Source organism: Cryptomeria japonica, chromosome 5 (genome assembly GCF_030272615.1).
Source record: "Cryptomeria japonica chromosome 5, Sugi_1.0, whole genome shotgun sequence".
NCBI classification, from domain to species: Eukaryota; Viridiplantae; Streptophyta; class Pinopsida; order Cupressales; family Cupressaceae; genus Cryptomeria; species Cryptomeria japonica.
The window spans coordinates 110,923,824-110,947,742 of record NC_081409.1 but is presented as its reverse complement, the minus strand read 5'-3'; the positions used below and the strand labels follow the sequence as shown (position 1 = coordinate 110,947,742).

Sequence of the window (23,919 nt, the reverse complement as noted above, 5' to 3'; positions counted from 1 at the left end):
TAAAAGTAAACAGGTGCCTTGCAGACTGAAAGTGGTGAAATCTACAAACGGTTAAAGAACATATTCAAAGCAAGAAACTTGGAAGTAGAGCAGAGAAATTCTAAAGAGTGTTACATACCTTCAAATTAATGAGCTTGGTGTATTGGATGTTGTTCTTTTTGAAAGCTAATCTTCACAAACTATAATAGCTATGAAATGGAAGAGGTGTCTTGCAGACTGAAAGTGGTTACGTCCACAAATAGTTAAAGAAGATAAACAAAGTAAAAATCTTGTATTAGAACAACATTAGTGAATATTAAACGCATTGAACAAGTGGCTAAAATTTTTAATTGCTATATTCATATGATGTTATTGTTTACTGAAAGCTCAATTATTCAATCAAAAGAACTTTAAGGTGTAAAGGAATGTTAATGAGAAAAGGTAGGTAATGATAAATAGTATAACACTTACCAATTGTAAAGAGTGACACAGTTACCAAATACCATCAAAAACCATTATATGTGTTAAAGTGAATAGGTGCCTTGCAGACTGAAAGTGTATTGGAACCTGTGATAAATAAGAATGTATGAGAAACTAATTGTGGTAAATAGGAGGGGAAAAATTTGTTGAAAGTTACAAAATAGTTGAATAGGAAGAGGGTGTTAGGTGTGTACCTTTTGTTGTAGAGTTGGCACATGTAAAAGGGGTCTTCACTTGAATAGACATTAGTTGTGTTGCTGATCTTGAAAAGTAGAAATATTATTTTGTGTTGATACATTGAATAGAAGATATACAATACATGAAAACATAATGAAGATGTGATTTGCACACCTAATTGTATTTGTTCTATAGGTATGTTTATTCTGTTTTATTTGAAAGCTGCAGCAAGTGGGCTTCCTCAGCCTTTCGTAGTACTGTTGATGTTGCACCTTTCAATTGTGAGTATCTTTGGTAGGTGAAGGTTGGTTGTATACATAGGTGTTCAATTGCTTTTACTCTTGAAAGTGTTGTGAATGTTAGGCCTTATTTCTTTGTTTTGTCGATGTCAACTGTGGCAGAGTCTAATGTCAGCCCCTGTGACTTGTGAATAGTAATGCCCCATGCCATTGCTAGTGGAATTTGTGTGCGGTTTGCTCTAGTAATTGGTGGAATTGGGACATGTTTTGGATTTTGTGGATCCCATGAAGGCCCAGTATAATGTTTGAAAAGAACAACCACATATTTTGGCAAATCGGGTGGTTTGGAAGCTGCATCGTAGACAATTTGTTTGATTTGACCCAAAGCACCATTTACAAGACCAACTTCTATTCATAAATTTGTAATAAGCATAATTTCCTGGTATATAGAAAGGAGAATTTCAAATGCTAGTTGTTATTCTTGGTGTGCCTACTTATCTCTTTGATGGGCAATGATTGTTGTTGCACATGCAATGGGTGAGTGCAATTGTGTTAACATTTTTATGTTGTGTGCACTTGAAGTTGCATTTGTTGCAAATAAATGTTTCTGTTGGTTGAAGTGATTATTCTGTTCAAGTGTCAAAGCATGGGTTAACCGCAACTGAAGGGATTCCTAGTCTGTTTGTAATGGTGTTGAGTTGCGAATATTAAGCAATATTTCACGGAAACTTATCTATGAAGAACTTGTGCCTTGTTGACGAAATGGAATATCCAAGGTCACAACAGTATTGAATGTGTGCCATAGAGCCAGTGTCGTTGAGTGAGATGCGTATAATGGCCTATCCATAACTGGGGGATGCTGTGCAAGATCACCAACCAAAATGACTAAGATACCTGCAAAGGATTCATGTTGTCTGCTGGGAAAAGCTTCTCACAATCTTTTATCAGTCTTAATGAGTAATTGAGGGCCAACAAAGCTCATTTCATCTATTAATATGTAACGTAAGTGTTTGCATTTCTCTTGAAACATTAATAGGGAATGGCCTGTTAATGGTTTGTATTCTTGAATGGGTATACAGAGGGCAACATGGATTGTGGTTGCTTAGATATTATATGCAGAGACACCCGTTGGTGCTAGTACAAGCAAAGGGTGCATGTTCTGAATTTGAATTTAACTGTCGACATATGCAGTCAATAAGAAATGACTTTCCAATGCTTGTTGTGCCTTGAATGATTAATCGCAATGGTGAAGAATGTAGGTTATGTTCGGCATGAGATTTAATCATATCAAGTGCAATAATTTGGTTTCTGGCAAGCTCATAGTTAGTAGGTGCATTTAAATGTGGGTTGGCAAGATTGTGGGGTGCTCGGCTTTTCTCTATTAATATAAAGTGAGATGCTTTTGAATGCAGTGGTTCATTAGGTATACAAGCAGTCCAATCAAATTGTAGATCAAAATCACGTCTACCAAGCATTTGAAGAGCAACAACGTCAAAGTTGTTTGATGCTCCCATTTGTGACAAGAACTCCCATTCGTACAGATCTTCATGAGTTGATTGTCGAATGTTTTCTGGCTGTAGCTCTTCACCATTTTTTGTGGTAATGTGTTCTTCAAAACCATTTACATGTCGCCGTATGTAATCTGTACTTTGAAGATCTTTCCAATTTATGATAATTTCTTCAGCTGAGTTCCCTATATGTAGAGGTATGATTCGAAATGGTTTATAAAGAAGCAATTCACTCTAACAGAAACTTTCAAAATTGTTGTCCTCTTCTAAAGGTAAAGATTTGTGTTGCAGGTAGACATTTACAATTGCGGGTGGCTTTCTTTTCATCCATTTACATGATTTGCGTTGCTCAGAGTATGTATATAGTTGGGTTGAATGAAGCAGAGTTAGGTTTGCTAATTCTGATGACCATTTCATGTAGTTTGAGATGTAAGATATTGAGGTTTGAGATTCTTCATCACAATTAGCTATGCGTTGGAAAATTCTTTTACCAACATTGAGTGTTATGAATTGGCATGTGCAAGATATCAATGAGAGTTTAAGCAACATGTGACAAGTTTCTTGTGCGCTAATGTCCCTATCAGCAACAATGCCCATGAGCAGTCTTTGGTATGCTAAGAGAATTGTATCGTCTGAATTGGTTGTTTCAACTATGCATTTCAAGATATCAGTATAACTTTTTGACTTTTGTTCAGTTTTGGATGCGTACTTTGAGATATATTTAGAACTACTTTTTTGGAGCAGACAGGCTGACAGTCAACATTAGCCCTCCGTATGGCGAGCATTGTTGGGTTGTGTACATTCAAACGATTGTCATTCCTTGCTGGTTTGTATGATGGGTTATTGTTGTGGTCTAATATCAATGAGGATTCGTGTTGTTTGGGCCAAGGAGCTTTGTACTTGCATTGAAGGGTTTAGTTTTTTTTCCTCAAGCAGGTATACTCTGAACACTTTGTATGCCACTGAACAACATTGACTAACTCGGTATAATTAGTGCAAGGGTTGGACCTGGATATGATCTTTGTATCTACAAGACATGGATATGAAATTGCAGGCATATATTGCATGTTCAAGCGAGCTTCTTCAGGACGTGGATTCCATGTTGTGATGTACTGGTCAAAAAAGTGTTTAACTGATTGGATACTTGCATGATCTAACCAATCAAGGTTATCAACATTTGGTGCTTCTAGCAACCAAAGAAAGCCATGTATATGTGCAGAACCTCAGTGTTGCCATTCATATCTGTACCAGTGGTCAATGGTTTTCAGTTCTTTGATAATGACTTCATCACGAAATATTTGAAATCTTAAGTGCGAGTATAGAGTTGTAATGTGGGGATTATTGACTAAATTTTCAGTAAATTGTCTTATGTTGTTGGGTATAGTAGCTGACTTTGTTTTTGGTATTAACTTATGCAAGTCTGGCCATTTTGTATCAGTCAAGCTTAAGGTGAAAAATAGTGTAGGTGCACCTAACTGTTCTATCATTGATGTAAGGTCATGACGAGACTTGCTCCAAAATGCTCATGTACCACACAACGAGGTTGCATATCGCATAATATGATTTGATAATTCACTTGTGGGTGTCTTTTGTAAGTATTCCTTTGGGCCATGAAGATTGTGTGGAAGACTATCTTGTAGATTAGTCTTGATGAACATAATAGTTGATTGTTGGGATTGATGTCTCATCATAAGATTGTAGATATAATATCTAAAGTGAACATGTTGCCCAAATCTTTGATCATAACATTTGATTAGGTGCAAAGCACATTCATGTAAATGTACTTGCCTTGTTCTTTGTTGTAGTGGTAAAGCTATTCCATAAGGGAAAAGTGTTGGGAATGCCATGGAAAGGAGGCCCTCGGTATTGTACTCATTGATAGGCGATGCACTAATTTGTGGCCAAGGAACAACGCTGTTGTTGCTATCATCTAGATGGAGGATGTTTTTGATCGCATCAAGTTCTAGTATTGATGATGGTAATTGTGGGATAAATGAGGAAGTATTCTCCTCAATTTGTTCTTCATTGTTTATATTCAACAGAGTGGAAGTATCTTGAACAACATCTTCTTGTAGGGAATCGACTGAATGCAGTAGCTCTGTTATGTCAGTGGTTTGGTCTAGCAATAGATGCACTACATCTAGATCAATGACTACATCCTTGTAGTATTGATCATGTTTTATTTTGTAAGCCAATGCATTCATGATGTGAAATCTATTGACGTAACAGTCATAAGTTAATCCTTGCAAATTGGTTCTACGGACAATTAGAATTTCTAATTGCTTAATATGGTGAGGTAATGTTATTCCAATTTCAGAAATATCTTGTGGGAAGTTTATTGTATGGCCAGAATATTTGTATTGACCTCCCTTTGCATGTGTTACTAGTAAAATGAGAGCAATTCTTGATATGAGCATTTCTTCTACTTGAGAGAGAGACTTTAAAATAGAAGGTTGCTCACTTGGTCCATATTGTTTGATAATGAGAAGCAGTGGAGGCCTTTTTCACCATAACATCTCATGCACATATGTACGTGATTGAATTTTTTAATAGTCATGCCCACATACATTTCTTTACAAATAGAACATGGTTGTGTGACCTCCAACATATAAATCTTTTTGCGGAAATTAGACAATGTATTTTGAAATGAAGCAGTCTTCACAGCAAGTTCAGGGGCAGTAGAAAATGTTTGATTGAGATTAATTTTCTCAAGATCATTGTTTTCTGTTTCTAATAACTTTTGTGAGTTATTGCAAGGTCTGTGCAGTGCATGATGTCTCAGTTGTCATTTCTTAGAGATATCAGCTCTGTTCTTTGCATAGTAAGCTCTATTGGTCTGGCTTCTCTTCAGTTTGATAGCATCAATTTCTTGAGGGCAAGGCTGGATAGATATCTAATATTTCAAAGAGAGTAGAGGTATGTCAGACTTTTCATAATTGAAGGTAGTTAACTTTGAAGTATGTATCAAGAATGTATGAAATTTAAAAATTGCTTCATTTATGGTTATGTGATTTTAGAGGATTTGTCATGTATGTAAAGTGGTTTTGTGATGTTTATTCATGTGTGTAGTGATCTATTCTGTTGTTTGGTTGCTCTTGTTCACTCAACTTATATTTACAGATATTTATATACCTGTAAATGACTTTACTTGAAGTGCATGGGTTCTGGAAAGTCATAAATTTACTTTGTAGTGTTGTTTTGCGTACACTTGTTGCTGTTAGCAACTTGGTTTTTTTAAAGTAGCATTTTAATATAGGTATGCATAGATATAGTAATTTCTGATACATGCACATGTATGTATACATATACACATGTATATATATACTTATGAATTAAATATTTGAAGTGTTGTATACAAACATATGCACATATATAACTACATATGTATATATATAAAAAACTAAGACTATATATATATATATATATATATATATATATATATATATATATATATATATATATATATATATATATATATATATATATATATATATATATATATATATATTATTGTATAGATGTATAATCCATTGTTGTTCTTAGTTGCTTGTTGTTCTTAAAAGCATGATTCTAATATAGGCATGCACAAATATAGTAATTTTTGATACATACAAATGTATGTATACATATACACATGTATATATACATAACATTTAAAAATTCAAAGTTTTGTATATGAGCATATGCACATATATAACTACACATGTCTATAACAAAAATACTATAACTATGAATACTTATATATAGTTATGTACATATATAAGTATAGTTGTGTATCTACGGAATTCCATAAGTATGAATAATTCTGGTGTTGTATAGTTATACAAATAGATATTAGACCAAAAAAAAATGATATATGTGTTTATATGTATAAATTTTCTGCAATAACATAGAGTTCAACACATTTAAAAGTAATGAGTATGAGTGTAAATAACTTATGTCAGGAGGAAAAACTTTCAAACAAATAAGAGCTAGATGTAAGAAATGTACATATAGATATTTATAGAAGCAACCTTCTGTTCGTAAAACGTAATTGTTTGTATATGCAAAACTATTAAATATGTAAATTAGCTAATGTTATAATTGTATTGTAAAGTGAAAGTTTAATAATCAGAAAAGATGCGTTATAACTCTAAGTCTGCGTACTTAGGCGGCCAATTTCTGCAAGTAGTGCATGAGACTCAGCTTTGAAGTCAACATGAGAGACTTTATTGACTATGACTTTCATCTTTGATTCTGAATTATATGTCTCAGTGGAAACCAGCGGTGTGAAGGAATAGTGACGTGACATTAGTCTCTTAATCACTGAGCAAGGTGTCTCTATTGTTGTTGCATCATTTTGTAGTGCACAGAGTTGTTTTGCAGTTTTGTGTAGCAAGTGAATGCTACCCTCATCAAATGCAGTGGCCTGTAGAGTACCTGTGGCATCTTGTAACTTTAGTGGCAAGAGGTAACTATAATTATAGTCTTGCATAGTCATTTGACATCTAGAGTAGAACTAAGAATCATCAACTTGTTGTGTACATTTTTTTTTGCAAGGCCTTCCATTGACTAATAGTGGACAAGCTGTGTAATAGAAATTTTGGTCATTTTCATTTACAAAGCGCAAAACAACTAGCAAAGTCATCTAAATTGTTTCTGGTTTGATACTTGATCCGCTTACGGATTCAAGAAATAGTCATTCTAGTATATTTGCCATCTACATGGATAGCTTCTTTAACAAAGGGTACAACAAGTAAAGGGTCCTTTCCTCTTAATGTTAGAGGCTCTGCTTCTGGAAAAGTTGGGTTGATATGTAATGTGGTTGCAGTTGTAATGTTTATAAGCTTCCCATTGAAATAACTAACACGAGCATTACGCAAATCAAGGATAACGACACTATCATTGCTCAACATATTTTTCAATTGTAGGCCTTTTTGTTCTGTCATTGGACTCCACAGGTTGATGTCAATTGTTGAATCAGATAGATCATTAATTTTCACAATATGTTTGTGTGTTTCACTGTCGTCTTTCTTGTGTATTGGAATGATATCTCCAACATATAGAACAAAGACAACTATGTCAACCAACATGTTATTTGATAGATGAAACAATTCATTAATGGGCGTGAAAAGAGGAAAATGTTGATCTTCTTGTTCTTCATTGTTGCAGCGATTCAGTATAGATGCATCAGACAAGATGATTTCTAAATGACTATTTAGTTTGTCGTACCTTGCATTTGCCTCCTTAATGGATCCCTTTGAAATAAGATAATGTGAACCTATGTCCACACGATTAGAGTGCAATTGAGCTATCTCATCAAAACATGTAATTCTAATTTCACAACCTTCACAGTCAATAATGTCAAAGCTAAACACATGGCCATTTTTTGTGGCTGTGTTATATGCTTTAATAGGGCGTTTATGAGTAACTCTACCTTTGATTGTCCATTTATTTTGGTATGGATTCAAAGTTCTGATAGGGCTTATATTTTTAGAAGTTGTTGTTTGCGGGGATGGCAATTAAGTGGTAAACTGAAGAGATCGTTTAGATATTGATGGCCTGTCCTCAGACATCATTTCTGGTTGTTGTTCTTTGAACAGGTATACTGGTTTACCAAAGAATGGGCAATCCCTTTGTTTCACTTCCAGACTAAGTATTACAATAGTCATGTGAAAACAAAAGACTTCTTTTTAAATTATTGTTAATTATACATAAACAAAATTAAAAAAAGAAGAAACACATTGTATTTAATAATCATAGTTGATTTCCTACCTTGTGTTCCATATGTATCGGCATGTATAACTCGTTAACTGGACTATGGTGCCTATTTTTAGAATATCTGAATCTATCAGAGCAGCATATTTAGAAGGCAAGATTGACAACTGCATGTATGTGCCATCAGATAACACTAATTTATGTCTGTTAGTATCATTTGTGTTGTTCTGCATTTTTTGAAATGACAAAACTTGAAGCAATGCTGAAGGAAGGTCATCCCCAACATTGATAGATTGAATTGCAAAAGGGGTAGGGACATACTCTTGGGTTTTTGCCTACAAAAAATAATATGAATATAGAGAATTTAATTTGAACGTCATATATTTGCTTACTTCTTAATGTAAAGCTCGTGTTAGTAAACCATCGAATCAAGTTATGTTATCTATGGAGTATGCATCTACTTTTGCACTATGCTATGAAAAAAGGGTGCATGTGGTAATGAAAATGATGGAATGGAAAAGAGAGATGAATTGTCCAAAAAAAGAGCATAAAAACTTTCTATTTTGAAAAGATTTGATAATTTAGCTTACCAAATTATCAATTGTGGAGTGCTCTATCAATTCAGAGGTGGCTGTTGAAGATGCCACTGTGCATATATACCTTTTGACAATTAAAAGTAAATTATAAGCATGATGAATTGTAGTTCTTATATCATAATACAATCACAACATGATGTAAGCTTATCAAAGGTATATATGCACAAGCACAACAAAATTAGCTGAGCATAGAGTAATGTTGTTACAGTTTATTTTTTGTTTGAAATGGTAATAAATTGATCATAATGTGATTGAAACATGCATTGAAAATGATAATTGGTCATATGCTGATAAGCTTAAAAAACAGAAAGTATGACATTATGATTTACATATTTGAGAGCGTATTAACAAAATATGAGTTCATCTCATCAAAGATCTTTGAAAGTATGGTATGCTTCTGTTTGTTTCGAATGTTAATCAAAATATGAATGTAACTTTTCAAAGATTGAATAATTACAACAACAAAGGATCAACCCAAGCAACCCATCCAAGGTTGTTATCAGTCCATTTAAATACTCTGTCTCCCAAAGTGAAAATAACCGTTGGATCACCTAATTGTTCAGTACCTGGTATTGGAAAAGGTGCTAATTCAATAGTATGTATGGTTGTTACAACACTACAAGGTGTAGAGAGGTTCACTATTGTTTGATTTGGTGATTTGTGTTCATAGTGGTCAATTATCTTTCCGAGGTTGCTCTTTAACTTGTTGCTTTCTTGCAACATTATTTCAATGACATTGTTGATGTCCTCTGTTTCTTTCAATCTCCTATCCATTGTTGAAATTTGATTGTGTTAATGTGGTTGTTTTCTGTTGGAATGACATAATGGAAATGCATTGCTAAAAAATGTGAACATACAAGAATAATATACATTTGATAAATATACATCTATATTTATATATATACATGGATATATATTTAAGTATGGTCATGAATGCTTTCAGTTTGCAAGGTAAGTATTTAGTTTTACAGTTTAAAGGGTAAGTAAAGTAAAGAACCTAACTATGTTATGTAATAAGGTGGTCACAAAATCAGAATTATAGACATCAATTGCAATATATTAAAATTCTAAATATGGAACATTTGTTAGTGGTTATTTATCTTGGACATTTAAAGCCTTCGTGTGCACAAAGTCAGTTATCTCATTTGTCTGACTCTGAGCAAACATTTTGTGAAACAACGTTGTGTTGAATGTTTTCCTGTGCAAGATGTATAATCCTTTCAATTTGTGTGCATTCTGTTGTAGGTTAAAAGGGTTTTAGTTGGGTGTTGCAGTTTGAAGATATTCATTGATTCAAGTTTTAACTAGTATCAATAGTTTAAGATTCTATTTCGCTATCTTTAATGATTTCATCCCGAAGGCTGTGCATGAATGTCTACGTTCTTTATGTCCACTTGCAATCATAAAATCTAATTTGTTTTCTTGTTGTTGGCAATATTTGGCTGTGCAACTTTTTCACATAACATTGCATATAGTCATCGATTTACGTTTTGTTCTGCTTGTGACTATTTTATTGGGTTTCTTTGTGAGCTTCGCGCCATGAATGGTTTGAATTTGCAAGGTAAGCTTTGGTTTTTTTTTTTATTTTGTTTTGTTTTGTAATGCATTTTTTTTATAGTTTGCTTATTTTCTTCTTCTGTGTGCTTGCAAGGTTGTTACTTTGTTTAACTGTTTGTGCACATGAGTACTTCCAGTTTGCAAGGCATTTTCGGGGCTGCTTATTTAATTGTTTGTGGATGTGACTACTTTCACTCTACAAGAGAAATGTTTATTTTAAAGTTTCTTGCATTTATAATGTATTTTTTTTAGTGTGCTTATATTTTTGCGTGCTGTACTTGCGTGGTTCTTACTTTGTTATGCGCGCTTGAAACTATAAAATGTAATTTGTGTTGTTGTTGTTATAAGTATTTTTCTCTGTAAGTTTTCTTGTAACATTGGATTTAGTTGTCGAGTTAGGTTTTCTTTTCGCTGTGAGTATTTACTTGATGGAGTTTCCAAGCTTCTCACTGCAATGTAACTGTTTTGTTGTTATTGTTGTTGTAAGTATTTTACTCTGTAAGGTAAATGTTTACTAACGTTTGTGTTGCATTGGTGTTAATTTACAACGGTATTTATGCGATTAGTGTCGTGTACACATGAAGGCTTTTATTCAGTAAGATAAACTGATATATATATATATATATATATATATATATATATATATATATATATATATATATATATATATATATATATATATATAGAAGTGGTGGCACTGTAAAAACTCCTTTATGCTTGTAGGGTTCCTACTTTGTTTATGTTATTTAACTATTTGTGGACGTGACTACTTACAAACTACAACACATAATTATATCAATAAATCCTACACACTTTACAATGGAGTTATTAAAACAGAGATATAATAAAAGCCTATATACATATATATACACATATGTATATATGTACATACGGGTATGTACATATACATATATCAACACTACAAAGCATTCTAAGAAAAACAATTATAGATACACTTTGTTTATGTTATTTAATTGTTTGTGGACGTGACCACTTTCAGACTACAACGCAGACTTGTATGAACAAGTCCTACACGCTTTAGAAAATAGTTATTAAAACAAAGATTTAATAAAACCCTATATACATATACATACACACGTGTATGTATACATACATGCACATATATATATGTGTACATGTGTGTATTTATATACATGTATACATGCCTGTGTGTGTGTGTGTGTGTGTGTGTGCATATACATATATCAACACTATAATGCATCCTAAGAAAAACAATTATATATATATGTACATCATGTGTATATATATGTACATGTATATATACATACATGTGTAAATGTATACATATATATATATAGAGAGAGAGATTTATATAGATATATTGGTACTCTAACAATTTGTTTATCTTTGCAGGGTCCTTACTTTGTTTATGTTGTTTAACTATTTGTGGACATGACTACTTTCAGAGTGCAACCCACATTTCTATATATAAATACTACAGAGTTTAGAATGGCCTTATTAAAAGCGTTATATTCATACAAGTGTACACATAAAGAATGTCGACATTCATGCACAACCTTGGGGACGAAATCATTAAAGACAACGTTGCTTTGAAAATAGAGTGCATGCACGGAGATGACCACAAGCGAGGCACACGTCACCATGCAGGCCAGTCAATGAACACGCCGAACTGGAGGGAGAATGCCGACGACAAGACATTCCGACGGTCGGTGGAATGTCTTGCACTTTTCTGGCGGCTTTCTCCCACTAAAACCCTACTTCAGAATAGAGTTATATATGCATATATATATGCGTGCACATGTGTATATATACACAAGTATGTACATGTGTGTATTTATATAAATGTATACATACCTATACATACATGTATATACATATATGCACACATGTATATGTACTTATAGTACCTGTCAAAGTAAGGAGGTGTCATGTGTATATACATATACATGCATCTATATATATGCATTCATGTGTGTATTTATATACATGAATATAGGCCTATGCATATATGTATGTAGTCAAGACAACAAACCGTTAAATAACATAAACAAAGTAACAACCCTGCAAGTACACCACGCGAAAAAAACAAGCACCCTATAAAATAATGCACTACAAATTTGGAAAACTTGAAATTCAATAGTGAACGTTCGATGAAAATTTTCATAGCAAAATATTCTTGAGAAGAGCAAAACAAATTACATTTTACGGTTGCAAGCGGCCATAAAGGATGTCGGCATTAGTGCAAACAATAAAAGTATCTGCAGAATCCAAAACCAAACTAAAATTCTTTCAACGTAGACCAGAATTTAATCAGCAACAGAATGGTCAAAACCTAAATACCTGTCAAAGTGAACAGAGACGTTGCAGACTGAAAGTAATCATGTCCACAAACAGTTAAACAACATAACCAAATTAACAACCCTGCAAGCACACCACAGGCAAAAATAAGGATGGTATCAAATAATGCATTATGAATTTTGAAAAATTAAAAATAAATTAAACAAGTACCTGACAAAGTAAAACCATTCACGACGAGAACCTCAGAAACAAGCCCAACAAAACAGTTCGCATTGGTGCACATCACCGGGGATGAAAAGATTAAAACAAAGTGAGAAACTTAAATCAACAAATATCAGCAAACTGCAAAACCCAACTAAAACCCTTTTAACCTACAATAAAATGCACAAAGTACCAACCTTGCAAGCACAACAAACCGGAAAACAAACAAACTATAAAAAAATGCATAAGAAAACAAAAAAGAATCTAAGTAAAACTAGAACTTACCTTACAAATTCAAACCATTCACTCATAGCCACAAGAAAACCTAACTCGACAACTATATCCAAAGCTATGCGAAAATGCCTTGCAGACTGGAAGTAGTCACGCCCACAAACAGTTAGACAACATAAACAAAGTAACAACCCTGCAAGCACACGGAAGGAGAAAATAAGCAGACTATAAAAAAAATGCATTACAAAACAATTAAAAAAAAACAAAACCAAAGCTTACCTTAAAAATTCAAACCATTCACGACGTGAAGCTCACAAAGGAGCCCAATAAAACAGTCACAACTAGAACAAAACCTAACTCGACGACTATATGTAACTTCATGCGAAAATTTGCAGACCGAAATATTGCCGACAACAACAAAACAAATTAGATTTTAGGGTTCCAAGTGGCCATAAAGAATCTAAATAAAGCTAGAACTTACCTTGCAAATTCAAACCATTCATGACGTGAAACTCACAAAGCAGCGTCGAAAATCCCTTGCAAACTGGAAGTAGTCAAGCCCATAAACAGTTAAACAACATAAACAAAGTAACAACCCTGCAAGCACACGGAAGGAGAAAATAAGCAAACTATAAATTGAATTGATTACAAAACAATTTTTTTTAAAAAAAAAACCAAAGCTTACTTTGAAAATTCAAACCATTCACGCCATGAAGCACATAAAGGAGCCCAATAAAACAAACATAACCAGAGCAAAACCTAACTCGACGACTATATACAACCTTATGCGAAAATTTGCAGAGCAAAATATTGCCGACAATAACAAAACAAATTAGATTTTAGAGTTGCAAGCGACCAAACTTACCTTGCAAATTCAAACCATTCATGACGTGAAACTCACAAAGCAGCCTCGAAAATGCCTTGCAAATTGGAAGTAGCCACGCCCACAATCAGTTAAACAATATAAACAAAGCAATAACCCTGCAAGCAAAGCACCCTCGAAAATGCCTTGTAAATTGGAAGTAGCCACGCCCACAAACAGTTAAACAACAGAAACAAAGCAACAACCCTGCAAGCACACGGAAGGAGAAAATAAGCAGACTATAAAAAAAGTGCATTACAAAACAGAAACAAATTTAAATAAAACGAAAGATAACCTTGCAACTTCAAACCATTCACGGCGTGAAGCTCACAACGAAGCCTAATAAAACAGTCACAACCAGAGCAAAACCTAACAACCTTTATGCGAAAATTTGCAGAGTGAAATATTGTCGACAACAACAAAACAAATTAGATTTTAGGGTTGCAAGCGACCATAATGAATGTCGACATTCATGCGCAACCTCGGGGACGAAATCATTAAAGACAGCGTTGCTTTGGAAACAGAGCCCACACATAGAGACGACCGCAAGCGACACACACGTCACCACGCGGACCAGACAATGAACACGCACGCACCGGATGGAGAACGCCGCCGGTAAGACATTCCGGCGGCTTTCTCCCACTAAAAGCCTATGCTTAAAAATAGAAATAAAGTAAAATAAAATAAAATAATTAAAAAATCCTAACTCAAAGAGAGACGACCATCTCAATAAAGAGCGTTATTCGTTGCTTCCTTTGGTTTTTAATTTTTTTTTTCATTTATCCAAATGTGTATAAAAAATTATTGACGGACGCCAATCTCTCTTCAATTAACATCAAATGTGAAGACCCGAAAAGAAAAAACTTCAGCCAGTCGAACAAAACCCTAAAATAAGACTACAATTTACTAATCAGCTTATGCTATTTCGATCGCGGACGCTTACAGAGATCATTACAGACGAATTTGGAGGTACACTTTTCTTTTACTTTTTTTGATTGTTTTCTGTATAACTTTTTCCTGATTTTAGTCGTTTTGTTCTGGGCAAGATCAGGGCATAGCAAATTAGGGCATGCTTTTTTTCTATCTAAAATCTTGTCACTATTTAAAATGTTTGTTATATGGCTGTAGATTCATAAAAATCAATAGCCATTTCGAATATGCATTTGTTTGGCTAGATAGCTATCGATTCGGAGAAAATTGTAGGGTTCAGTGTTGCCTTTTCTAACTTTTCATATGTAATTATGATTACCATTTTCTTTCATGGGTTTCTTACGACCATTTTGCTGTCTATTCGCTGTAACCGTGATATCCTTCGGGAGGTGAACGCTATTTTCCATGGACCAGCTAGGTCTTGAGCTTAGGAACTCCGATTAGCACTTTTCCACCTCGCTTCCGGTTCCTTCATCTTGCACGTGAAATGTTCTTCTGACGCTCCCCAGTCATGCTTTCAAGGTTGCGTTTCCTTGCCTAACATCGATACTCATTTTATTACCCATGGATGAACTAGGATTCAAACCTAGCGCTTCCTGTTAGAATGCTGCAGTGTTCTATGTCTGAGATCCAAGGGTGAAGTCCAATTACAATATATTAGCCCTTTGACTTTGGACATTTACTCTTTGAATCAGCTCAGTGGGTATTTTACTAGTTAATGACAAAAAATGAGATGAAGCACCTTTTTATTGAACATTGTATTCATTTATACTTAGAGAAGTGATTAAAAGGAGGATGCAATTGATAATAATAAGATTCATAACCAATATGGAAAAATGCATCATGCTAACTTGATGATTAGTTATAACTACAATCGTTTTTGGATATTTTCTTAGATTGTAATGGCTAGTTCATTTCTTTTCATGGTGAGGAGTAACTATGTAAAAGATGTTTTATTCTTGAAACTGTTGAAAGGAAAGTTATCATAGGCTTATTACAGATGGTAGAGGTTGAGTTCTGTGGATATCTGCAGTTGTTATCATTTGTTAATTGGTCATTTTAATTTGCCATTCGCAAATGAAAGTTAACCCCAATTACTGCAAAGGAAAAGTAAAATTATTTATCTCTGAGAATTTGTGTATTTTATTACAAACTTAAGACCTTAAGGAATTTGGGGAAATATTTATAGATTATTAGGAAAGGGAAGAAATTGAGAATCCAATTTTGTAAAATATTTACCAAGATTTCAAAACAGTTGCTTCCTTTAAATTAATCCTTGGGGTAACAAAATATGAAGGGTTTAAGTACTCTGTTCAACAGTGGTCCTTTAAACATTTGAATATTTTTTGTAAGGTGCCAAAGATGTGGGCTTTGAAATTTATCATGGGATGGTATAGCCCTCTAGGTCAGAAGCCAATCATCTTGTTCTAGACATGGCACTCCAAGGGTTCAGATGGACATACTTGTCACTTGTACTTATTTTTGAATCTTGTCTATTCTTATGGACCTGTGTTAGCTGCAACATTTTATTACTAAACCACATCTCACCCCTCATCTTACTGTTACTACAGACCAAGGGACTAATATTTAGTCTGTATTGTTAATTTATGGGTTTTTAGAAATAAATTTTAATGGTTTTTCATAGCTTACAAACTGTAATTGAAGGAAATTAACTTACATTTTCTTTCTAGTATTTTACTGGCCCAAAGGAAATCGATTACAAGTTGTCACTGTTCTTTTGCTTTTCCACAGATCTCCACTTCTTTGAGTTTTTCTGCTATGAGGACTCGTAGTGCAAATCCTGACCCAAAATCTGATTCAGGAAAGAAAGTACCTCCAAAGAAAGGAGTAAGTAAAACCCCAACAAAAACGGATGTTTCAGATTCCATGAAAGAATCTGCAGTAGTTTCTACTGAGAAAAGGACTGAATCAACACCTGGAGACAAGGTATCAATAACTGACGATCAAGGCAGGCAGACAACTCCAAAGGCGCTGAGTTCTAAATCAGGAGCAGGTGATAAAACCCCAGCAGAAGGTTTGCTTGTCTCTAGCAGTAAATTACAATGTTTATTGGATATCATTTTTTGCCTTCTAAATTTACATTGCACTGATTGGTTGTGATTTGTGAATTTAAATTTTGCTTGTTGTAAATATATCATGTTTTATAATGTGTAATGGTAAGTGATTTATTTTAGTTTTTTGAAATTTATCAGGGATGAGAGAAGTGAAAGGAAACACAGGACCACCTAAATCTGCAGAAAAGAAAGTTACAACAATGGACAAAGTTGGTGCAGATGCAAAGACTAAAATTGCTGCAACATCTAAGACAAAAGGAATTGATGCTCATAAACTCAAATCTACAGAAAATTATTTGTCACATTCCCAGGTGAAAAATTCTGGCTCCAGTGAGGAGAAACAGAAACATGCAGTTAAGGTAGGACAGAAAGAGGTTAGAATAGATGAGAAGGTAGTGAAGGGGACTCAGGATATGATTGGGAAATTAACTGCAGGCACTGGTAAAGCCAAAGAAGATTCTTTATCCAAAAAAGTTGTTGCAGAAGGCAGTGAATCCAAGGCAGAAAATGTTGTAGAAAGTCAGCTTGACCCAGAGGTAACCATGGAGTCTGGTGGTGAGGAAGGTGAGGAAGAAGTGGACCATGAAGATTTAGAGCATGAAGGTGAGGAAATTGAAGAATATGATGGTGAAGAAGGGTATGAAGAAGCAGAGGGTGAAGAGGATGAGGGCAATTATGAAGATGCTGAGGCAGGTGAAGATGAACTTGAGGAAGATGTGGAACAACATGAAATTGAAATGCCCGCTGTTGTTCAGGAAAGGAGAAGAAAAAAGGAACTTGAGGTTTTTGTAGGAGGATTGGACAAGGATGCAGTTGAAGAGGATCTAAGGAAGGTGTTTGCGCAAGTTGGAGATGTAGTTGAAGTGCGCTTATTGAGGAATCCACTAACAAATAAAAATAAAGGTTTTGCATTTGTTGGATTTGCAACCACAGAAGAAGCAAAGCGTGCTGTGGCTGAGCTGAAAAATGTTAGCGTAGGTGTTTTTTCACCCTCAAGCGATGAGGTCTTGTAGCTCAAGTTTGGAGTTTTTTAGGTTTTAATTTAAATCTTTTCTGACATGTCCAATGACCATTTCACAATTAATGATTATCATGTTAGAAAAAAACTCACAAACATTCAATTTAAGTAACTGAAGATGTAAATGAAATTTGAATGTATTGCATTTTTCAGATTCGAGGAAAGCGTGTTGGTGTGGCTCCCAGTGAGGACAACGATACCCTTTTTTTGGGTAACATTTGCAAGACGTGGACAAAGGAAGCAGTAATATTCTGATCCTGCAATCATTTGTTGGCCAATTAAGTGATCAACTTAAACTGTATATTTTATAGTTTATTTAGTAAAATATATTTTCTCTTTCAGTTTTGGTATTTTGGTTCATATTCAAGTGGCTTGAAATTACAGGTAAAAAAGAGGCTTAAAGATTATGGAGTAGAGGGTCTGGAAGAGATCACCTTGGTTGGGGATACACAGAATGAAGGATTAAGTCGTGGGTTTGCCTTCCTTGAATTTGGTACACATATGGATGCAATGAATGCATACAAACGGCTTCAGAAGCCTGATGTTATTTTTGGAGGTGACAGAACTGCCAAAGTGGCATTTGCTGAGCCCCTTCGTGAACCCGATGCAGAGGTCATGGCCCAGGTTTGTCATTGAATTGTAAAATCCAACTTTTTCTTTTATTTGTTTAGTTGCGTGGTTTTTTTGTATTTATTTTCAGTTATTGGTTGTATTTTCATAAAGTAAGAAACACATATTTATGGTGAATAGTCTCATGTAGGTCAAATCAGTTTTTGTTGATGGACTTCCACAATTTTGGGATGAAGACCGAGTGAAGGAACACCTGAAAACGTTTGGAGAAATAGAAAAGGTTGTGCTGTCTCGTAACATGCCAACTGCAAAGCGAAGGGATTTTGGATTTGTAAATTTTGCTAGTCACGAGCAAGCTCTTGCATGTATTGAAGGTTTAAACAACACCATGATTATTGAAGGAGAGACTAAGGTGATTGCATCCTTATTCAGCAAATATTCCTTTTGTTGCCCTGTAGAAATCATCGACATTTTCCATTATATAGTCACATGTCTAATGGTTAGTACGTTTCAACAGTTAAAGGTCAAAGTTAGACTTGCCAATCCACTTCCAAAGAGTCAAGCAGTGAAAGGGGGAATGCGTGGTGGATTCCCCATTGGCCACACTGGTATTGGCATTCGAACCAGACCAGGTGAGTTCACAGGTGTTTACTCTGTGCAGACAAACTTGTTAACTAGAGTGTTTTACCTATATACTGTGGGTTATAACAGTTAAGGTCATGCTAGGTTGGAGAAAGCTTGGAGTTGGTGAAAGATATCCTTTCAAGAAAATAGGGATCTCACGAGGGAGGGGTTTTATCTCTAGAGGGCATGCTCGGGTGCTTACAAGTCGTGGTGGAAGATTATCAGTCAAAGATGATGATGATGTAAATGATTTGTTTCGTACTTTCCGTGAACAGCTTATTCATGATGAAAGGCGCACCACTAGTGGTCGAGCTCGACGATCAGCAGGTATTAGTAATTACTAATTTTCATTTTTGCCAAAAGATTGATTGTATGAAAGATCTCTTCATTGTATTGGGTATAAGTTAAATTCAATTGAAGTGGTCCATGCCTTGTCATTAAGTTATATGTTTGTAATGTTAATGCCTGAACAATTTTATTGAGATGTAGGGACTTTAAGAAGGGGTTCTTATAGAGGTTATTCAAGACAGAATGATGCATATTATCGTCGAACATCAGCTGCTGCAAGAGTGGGTGAAGACTATGTCAGCAGGTCTGCTTCTGGAAACAGACCAGTAGCATACAAGCCTAGCTATGGGCCAAGGCGCAGCAGTTTGCCACATGCTGGAGCAAGGACTGCCCTACCCAGAAGGCAATCATTTCCACCCACTGAAGATGTCTATAGCAGACGTCTGGATAGAGATCTTGAGGACACTCGCCTTAGACCTGATACATACACATATGAAGATGCCAATCCTGGAACAAAGCGTCCATATGCTGCAGTGGTATAAAATGAAATTTTTATTCTGATTATATAAAGAATATATACACACTAGAGCTTAGGAATTTCCCATGTATGTCTGACAATAAAATTGTTCGAATTATTCTCTGTATCAGGATGAACATTCAGGATATGCTGAACCTAGTAGAGGTCATACTCGGACTCGTTATGATTATTCTGGTCCTGTTTCCAGTGGTGCACGTTACTCGGGTCATCAAACACTTGCCACTACATATGATGGTCTTGCAGCAGGTTAGTAATTTTCAAGATGTGCTTGAATTTCATTCTTTTGACACAAATGCATATTCCTAATTGATTTTGGTTTATTTTCTTATTTTGAAGATTCTGTTGGAACTGGTACCGGACTCTATTCCTCTGGTTATGCAGGGACTAGTGATTACTATCGTTCTGATGTAAGAATCTAGTTCCAAATGCTTTTCATTTTTGAACTTTAATTCAAATGAAAAGGTAGGGTTAAAAGGTGATCATTATTTACTTTTTCACAGTTTAAAAAACATGAAACTGCAGGTGGGTGGTAGCTCTTATTCATCCCTCTATGGAGGCAGCCGTACGCTGGGAGGTGGCTCCTATTATTAGAGTGCAACACTTGTAAGGTCTAAACTTTTCATTTTTAAAAACTAACCTTGCACCCATTAACATGCACTACACATGTTTGTCTGAGACGGGTTGTGCTAACTGGGGTGGTTGCTTTGTTGGTTGAATCTACTTTTTTTCATTTGTTTTCAATTATAGGAATACACCTTCTTTGAGATACTGTATTTGGGATTGCTTTGTCACATCATTTGAGATAAGTATCTGATAACAAAAATTTGAAAAATGCAGAGTTATCCAAAAGGGGTTAATGGCAGGAGTTTTTTGTGGTCTCTGAAATTTAGTGTAAATCAGGACAGATGTTTAAAGGTGCACAAGTTACTGGAATTTCATATATTTTCTGGAGAACGTTGGAATGAATGGTCTATTGAGGAATGAAGCATTTACATCATTACTTGGGGATATTGTCAACCTGGAATGTATTGAAGATAATGATTTGCCAATCTAATTTGACAATTACATAGTTTGGTTCATTTTCATTTGATTTTAAGCTACATATGAATGAATTGACGGGTAAGAAAGGTGAAGCATTGTTGGATTCACAAATAATTTAACTACTTATTACCATAATTTATCATTTAACATGTAGCAGAGGAGACATCCAAAATGTGTGATAATTCCTTTGGACATTAATCAAAACATGGTGGTAATGTTGTATATGGAGGGTTTGTGCCATGAGAAGATTGTATTTGGAAATTTGAAATTTGCATTAGTGAAAAATTGATGCTTGTTGGATATTACTGAATCTGCAGAATGAGTTGCAGTATGACAACAGTTTGGCTTTGTTTTTAATGAGGATGGTCGAGTATGAATGCCACAATATATAGTAATGACGCTGGACATACCAGAATTCATTGGAGCCATTTCACTTAATTGGTTTTTTTGCCAGACTAAGTTTATTTTTTTCTGTGTCAAATACTATTCACAATACTATTTTGATGGATTAAATGAATGCATATGGCACATAAACTGACAAATAGTAAAGTTAATTTGGAAGATGGCTCTATATGCCTTAACTGTATTTCCTGATGTGTGCATCTGCGTTTTTTTGGCCTTTATTTGTGAAAGAAATATGCCTGGCAAATGCTAAAGGCAAATATCGTTGCACGGTGCATTGAAGTCCCTATTTTCTGCCAACTTAGTGGCTTTTCACTCTCTTAGTGATAAAGTTGAGATCATTTTTGGGGGAAATAAAGAAAATTTCATTGCATTGAAGCTCTTAAGTTTGTTCCAGATTAACGGCATCTCAGTCTCTTGGTGACAAAGTTGAGATCATTTCTAGGGAAAAAAATTCAGATAAATTTATCCAGATCTGGATTAAAGACAGGCGATTGAACTGACAAATTTAATGGAATTTATGGGCGAGATAAGTGCAAAAAAGTAAATTGGCTGTAATTTGCTGCTTATGGGACATTAAGGATACAAAAAATACCCACATTGGGATAAAGGATACATTGTTGTTAACTGACATCAATATGGATTTTATAAGGGTTCAGTCAAGTGCATAAAAATGGGGAGGAGATATATATTTAGGGCTGCATGTGTCATTCAGAATGATGTCAGTTATCATTAAATGTCATGATATGTCAAGAGACATTAGTTTAGTGGATAAATGTGGTCAACCAAAATTGGAGGTACATTTGACCTTGTGATGTTCTTGGCTTTTACTCTTTATGAGATTTCTTAATATTGTCTCCAGACCTAATCAAAGCTAACTGAAGGTGATACCTTTATGTGAAGTATCAGAGGTGTTCTACTGGTAGGCAAGATCACAATTCTTTGGTTAACAATGCTTCTAAATATTATATGAAAGAATATTGTGAAGGAGAGAATGAAAATGCATTTGTAAATAATAAAGGTAGATGGCTATGGGGTGCAATTAGTTTGTCCTATATTTTGTGCTGTTTTGTATATAATCAATGAGGAAGGCATACGATCATAATTTTCTGAATATGATTGGAAGAGTTGATTGGTTTCTAATGCGGATGCCATAGTGGCAATTTCTGTTGCATTATGTTTTGGTTCCTCACATAAAATTGCCTTCTTTTAAGGTTTGAATTGTCCCATATATCATATCGTCTTCAAGTTATATTAGCACTAAATGATGCAGAGGTGAAAAAATAACATTTGTGCAAATGTTTTGGACTGCATTCTTGGTGATTTAGGTTTGATTTCAAAGTTCTTTGGCTGTGATTATCAGCTTTTTTAGTACATGCGATGATTTTGTTTCGAAACTTAGTATGTCTCAGACAATGTGTACAAGTTGTGAAGAAACAGGAGTAAAAATTGGCTAACTAGTAAACTCTAAAATAGCAGTTTAGACCAGAAAAAAATGCCCACAACCAATTTGAGGTTTCGACAATTGGAATTAATATTTGTTACTTTGGACTTATAAAAGAAAGAACTGAGAGATTGGAAGAACTGTAACCTGATAAATGTATTCTTAAATGCTTTGCGATATTTGTGATCTGTGCTAGATTCTAGATTATTTTATTAATGTTTCTCTTTAATTTATTAGAAAAATTAGAATATATTTATGCACAGAATTTACAAAAGAACCAACTGTTACTGAAGTTCAAAAGGACAGGGAGCTTGCATGGTGAGGTTAGATGAGTCACATGCTGAGACATTTCATTACAATAGTCATGGAAGAACTGATCAATCTACAATACTTGTGGCAGTTAGAACAAATTCCAAAATCCAGAGACAAAAGTACAGGAAAAATAGGCAGGCCCCCAAAAAGGAACAATTTCATCAAAAAGTCAGTTGAGCAGCCAAAGGATGCCATAAATGATTATCTCCGGATCTCAGATTATCATCTGTGTTAGCTGTGCCGCCTGCTTCTTTATAATACTTTCTATGGACATGTTGTTCAACTAAGAAAATTGTTTGAGAAGAAGGCGAACGACCCTAACAATATAAGTTATATCAATAGATTTATAGAGATCCTTATTCACAGGATTAATAATAAATTGGGATTCTCCAAAAACTTTCAATGAATTGATTCAGTTGTCATTAGCTAAGATTAAGGGTCTGTGCTTCAGCAATATTATTCCTTGAAGATCCAAGGGCCACAGTATATTTAAGGCAGATAGCCATGTTATAGAAAAGATCTACTCACCTTGGCAGTGCCCAGGTTCCCTTTAGAGACGCCATCAAAGAAAATGGCATAGCAAAGCATTTCTAGTGATCAAGGAAGAGAAGCTTGGTTTTGGAGGATCACAGCATTTCTAGCGTTCATATTACTCGAATATTCCTGGGATCAAGAAAAACGATTTCTGAAGACCAAGAAGATCTCTGTTCCCTTACCTCTTTTGCAGATCATCTTTTTACTCTGTGTTAGAATGGGTAACTTCCCTTACTTCTTTTGCATAAACCCTGAGTAAAAAGGTTATCTTTGTTTTCTTCTTCCTGTTGACAGGGAGCACACTGGTTGGGTTTAGCAATATTCCGTTTCTTAGAT

General features: G+C 34.7%; 1 protein-coding gene across 5 annotated transcripts in view; it reads left to right on the top strand.

The window, feature by feature from the left end:
* The first annotated feature begins 14,622 nt into the window (after positions 1-14,622).
* LOC131067145 (uncharacterized) overlaps positions 14,623-23,919 on the top strand; it is a 29,214-nt gene continuing 19,917 nt past the window's right edge. Inside the window, exons 1-13 of one of the 5 annotated variants that reach the window (XM_058002126.2) lie at positions 14,623-14,776; positions 16,490-16,751; positions 16,951-17,786; positions 17,984-18,073; positions 18,215-18,454; positions 18,591-18,812; positions 18,918-19,032; positions 19,127-19,351; positions 19,514-19,848; positions 19,961-20,096; positions 20,187-20,257; positions 20,373-20,453; positions 20,688-21,193. In XM_058002126.2, coding sequence (XP_057858109.1) covers positions 16,517-16,751; positions 16,951-17,786; positions 17,984-18,073; positions 18,215-18,454; positions 18,591-18,812; positions 18,918-19,032; positions 19,127-19,351; positions 19,514-19,848; positions 19,961-20,096; positions 20,187-20,257; positions 20,373-20,441 — 2,574 coding nt within the window. In that variant the 5' untranslated portion in view covers positions 14,623-14,776; positions 16,490-16,516 and the 3' untranslated portion in view covers positions 20,442-20,453; positions 20,688-21,193. Of the gene's footprint in view, positions 14,777-16,489; positions 16,773-16,950; positions 17,787-17,983; positions 18,074-18,214; positions 18,455-18,590; positions 18,813-18,917; positions 19,033-19,126; positions 19,352-19,513; positions 19,849-19,960; positions 20,097-20,186; positions 20,258-20,372; positions 20,459-20,687; positions 21,194-23,919 lie in introns of those variants that run through there. The other 4 variants (XM_058002082.2, XM_058002091.2, XM_058002100.2 and 1 more) reach the window with 4 other exon arrangements.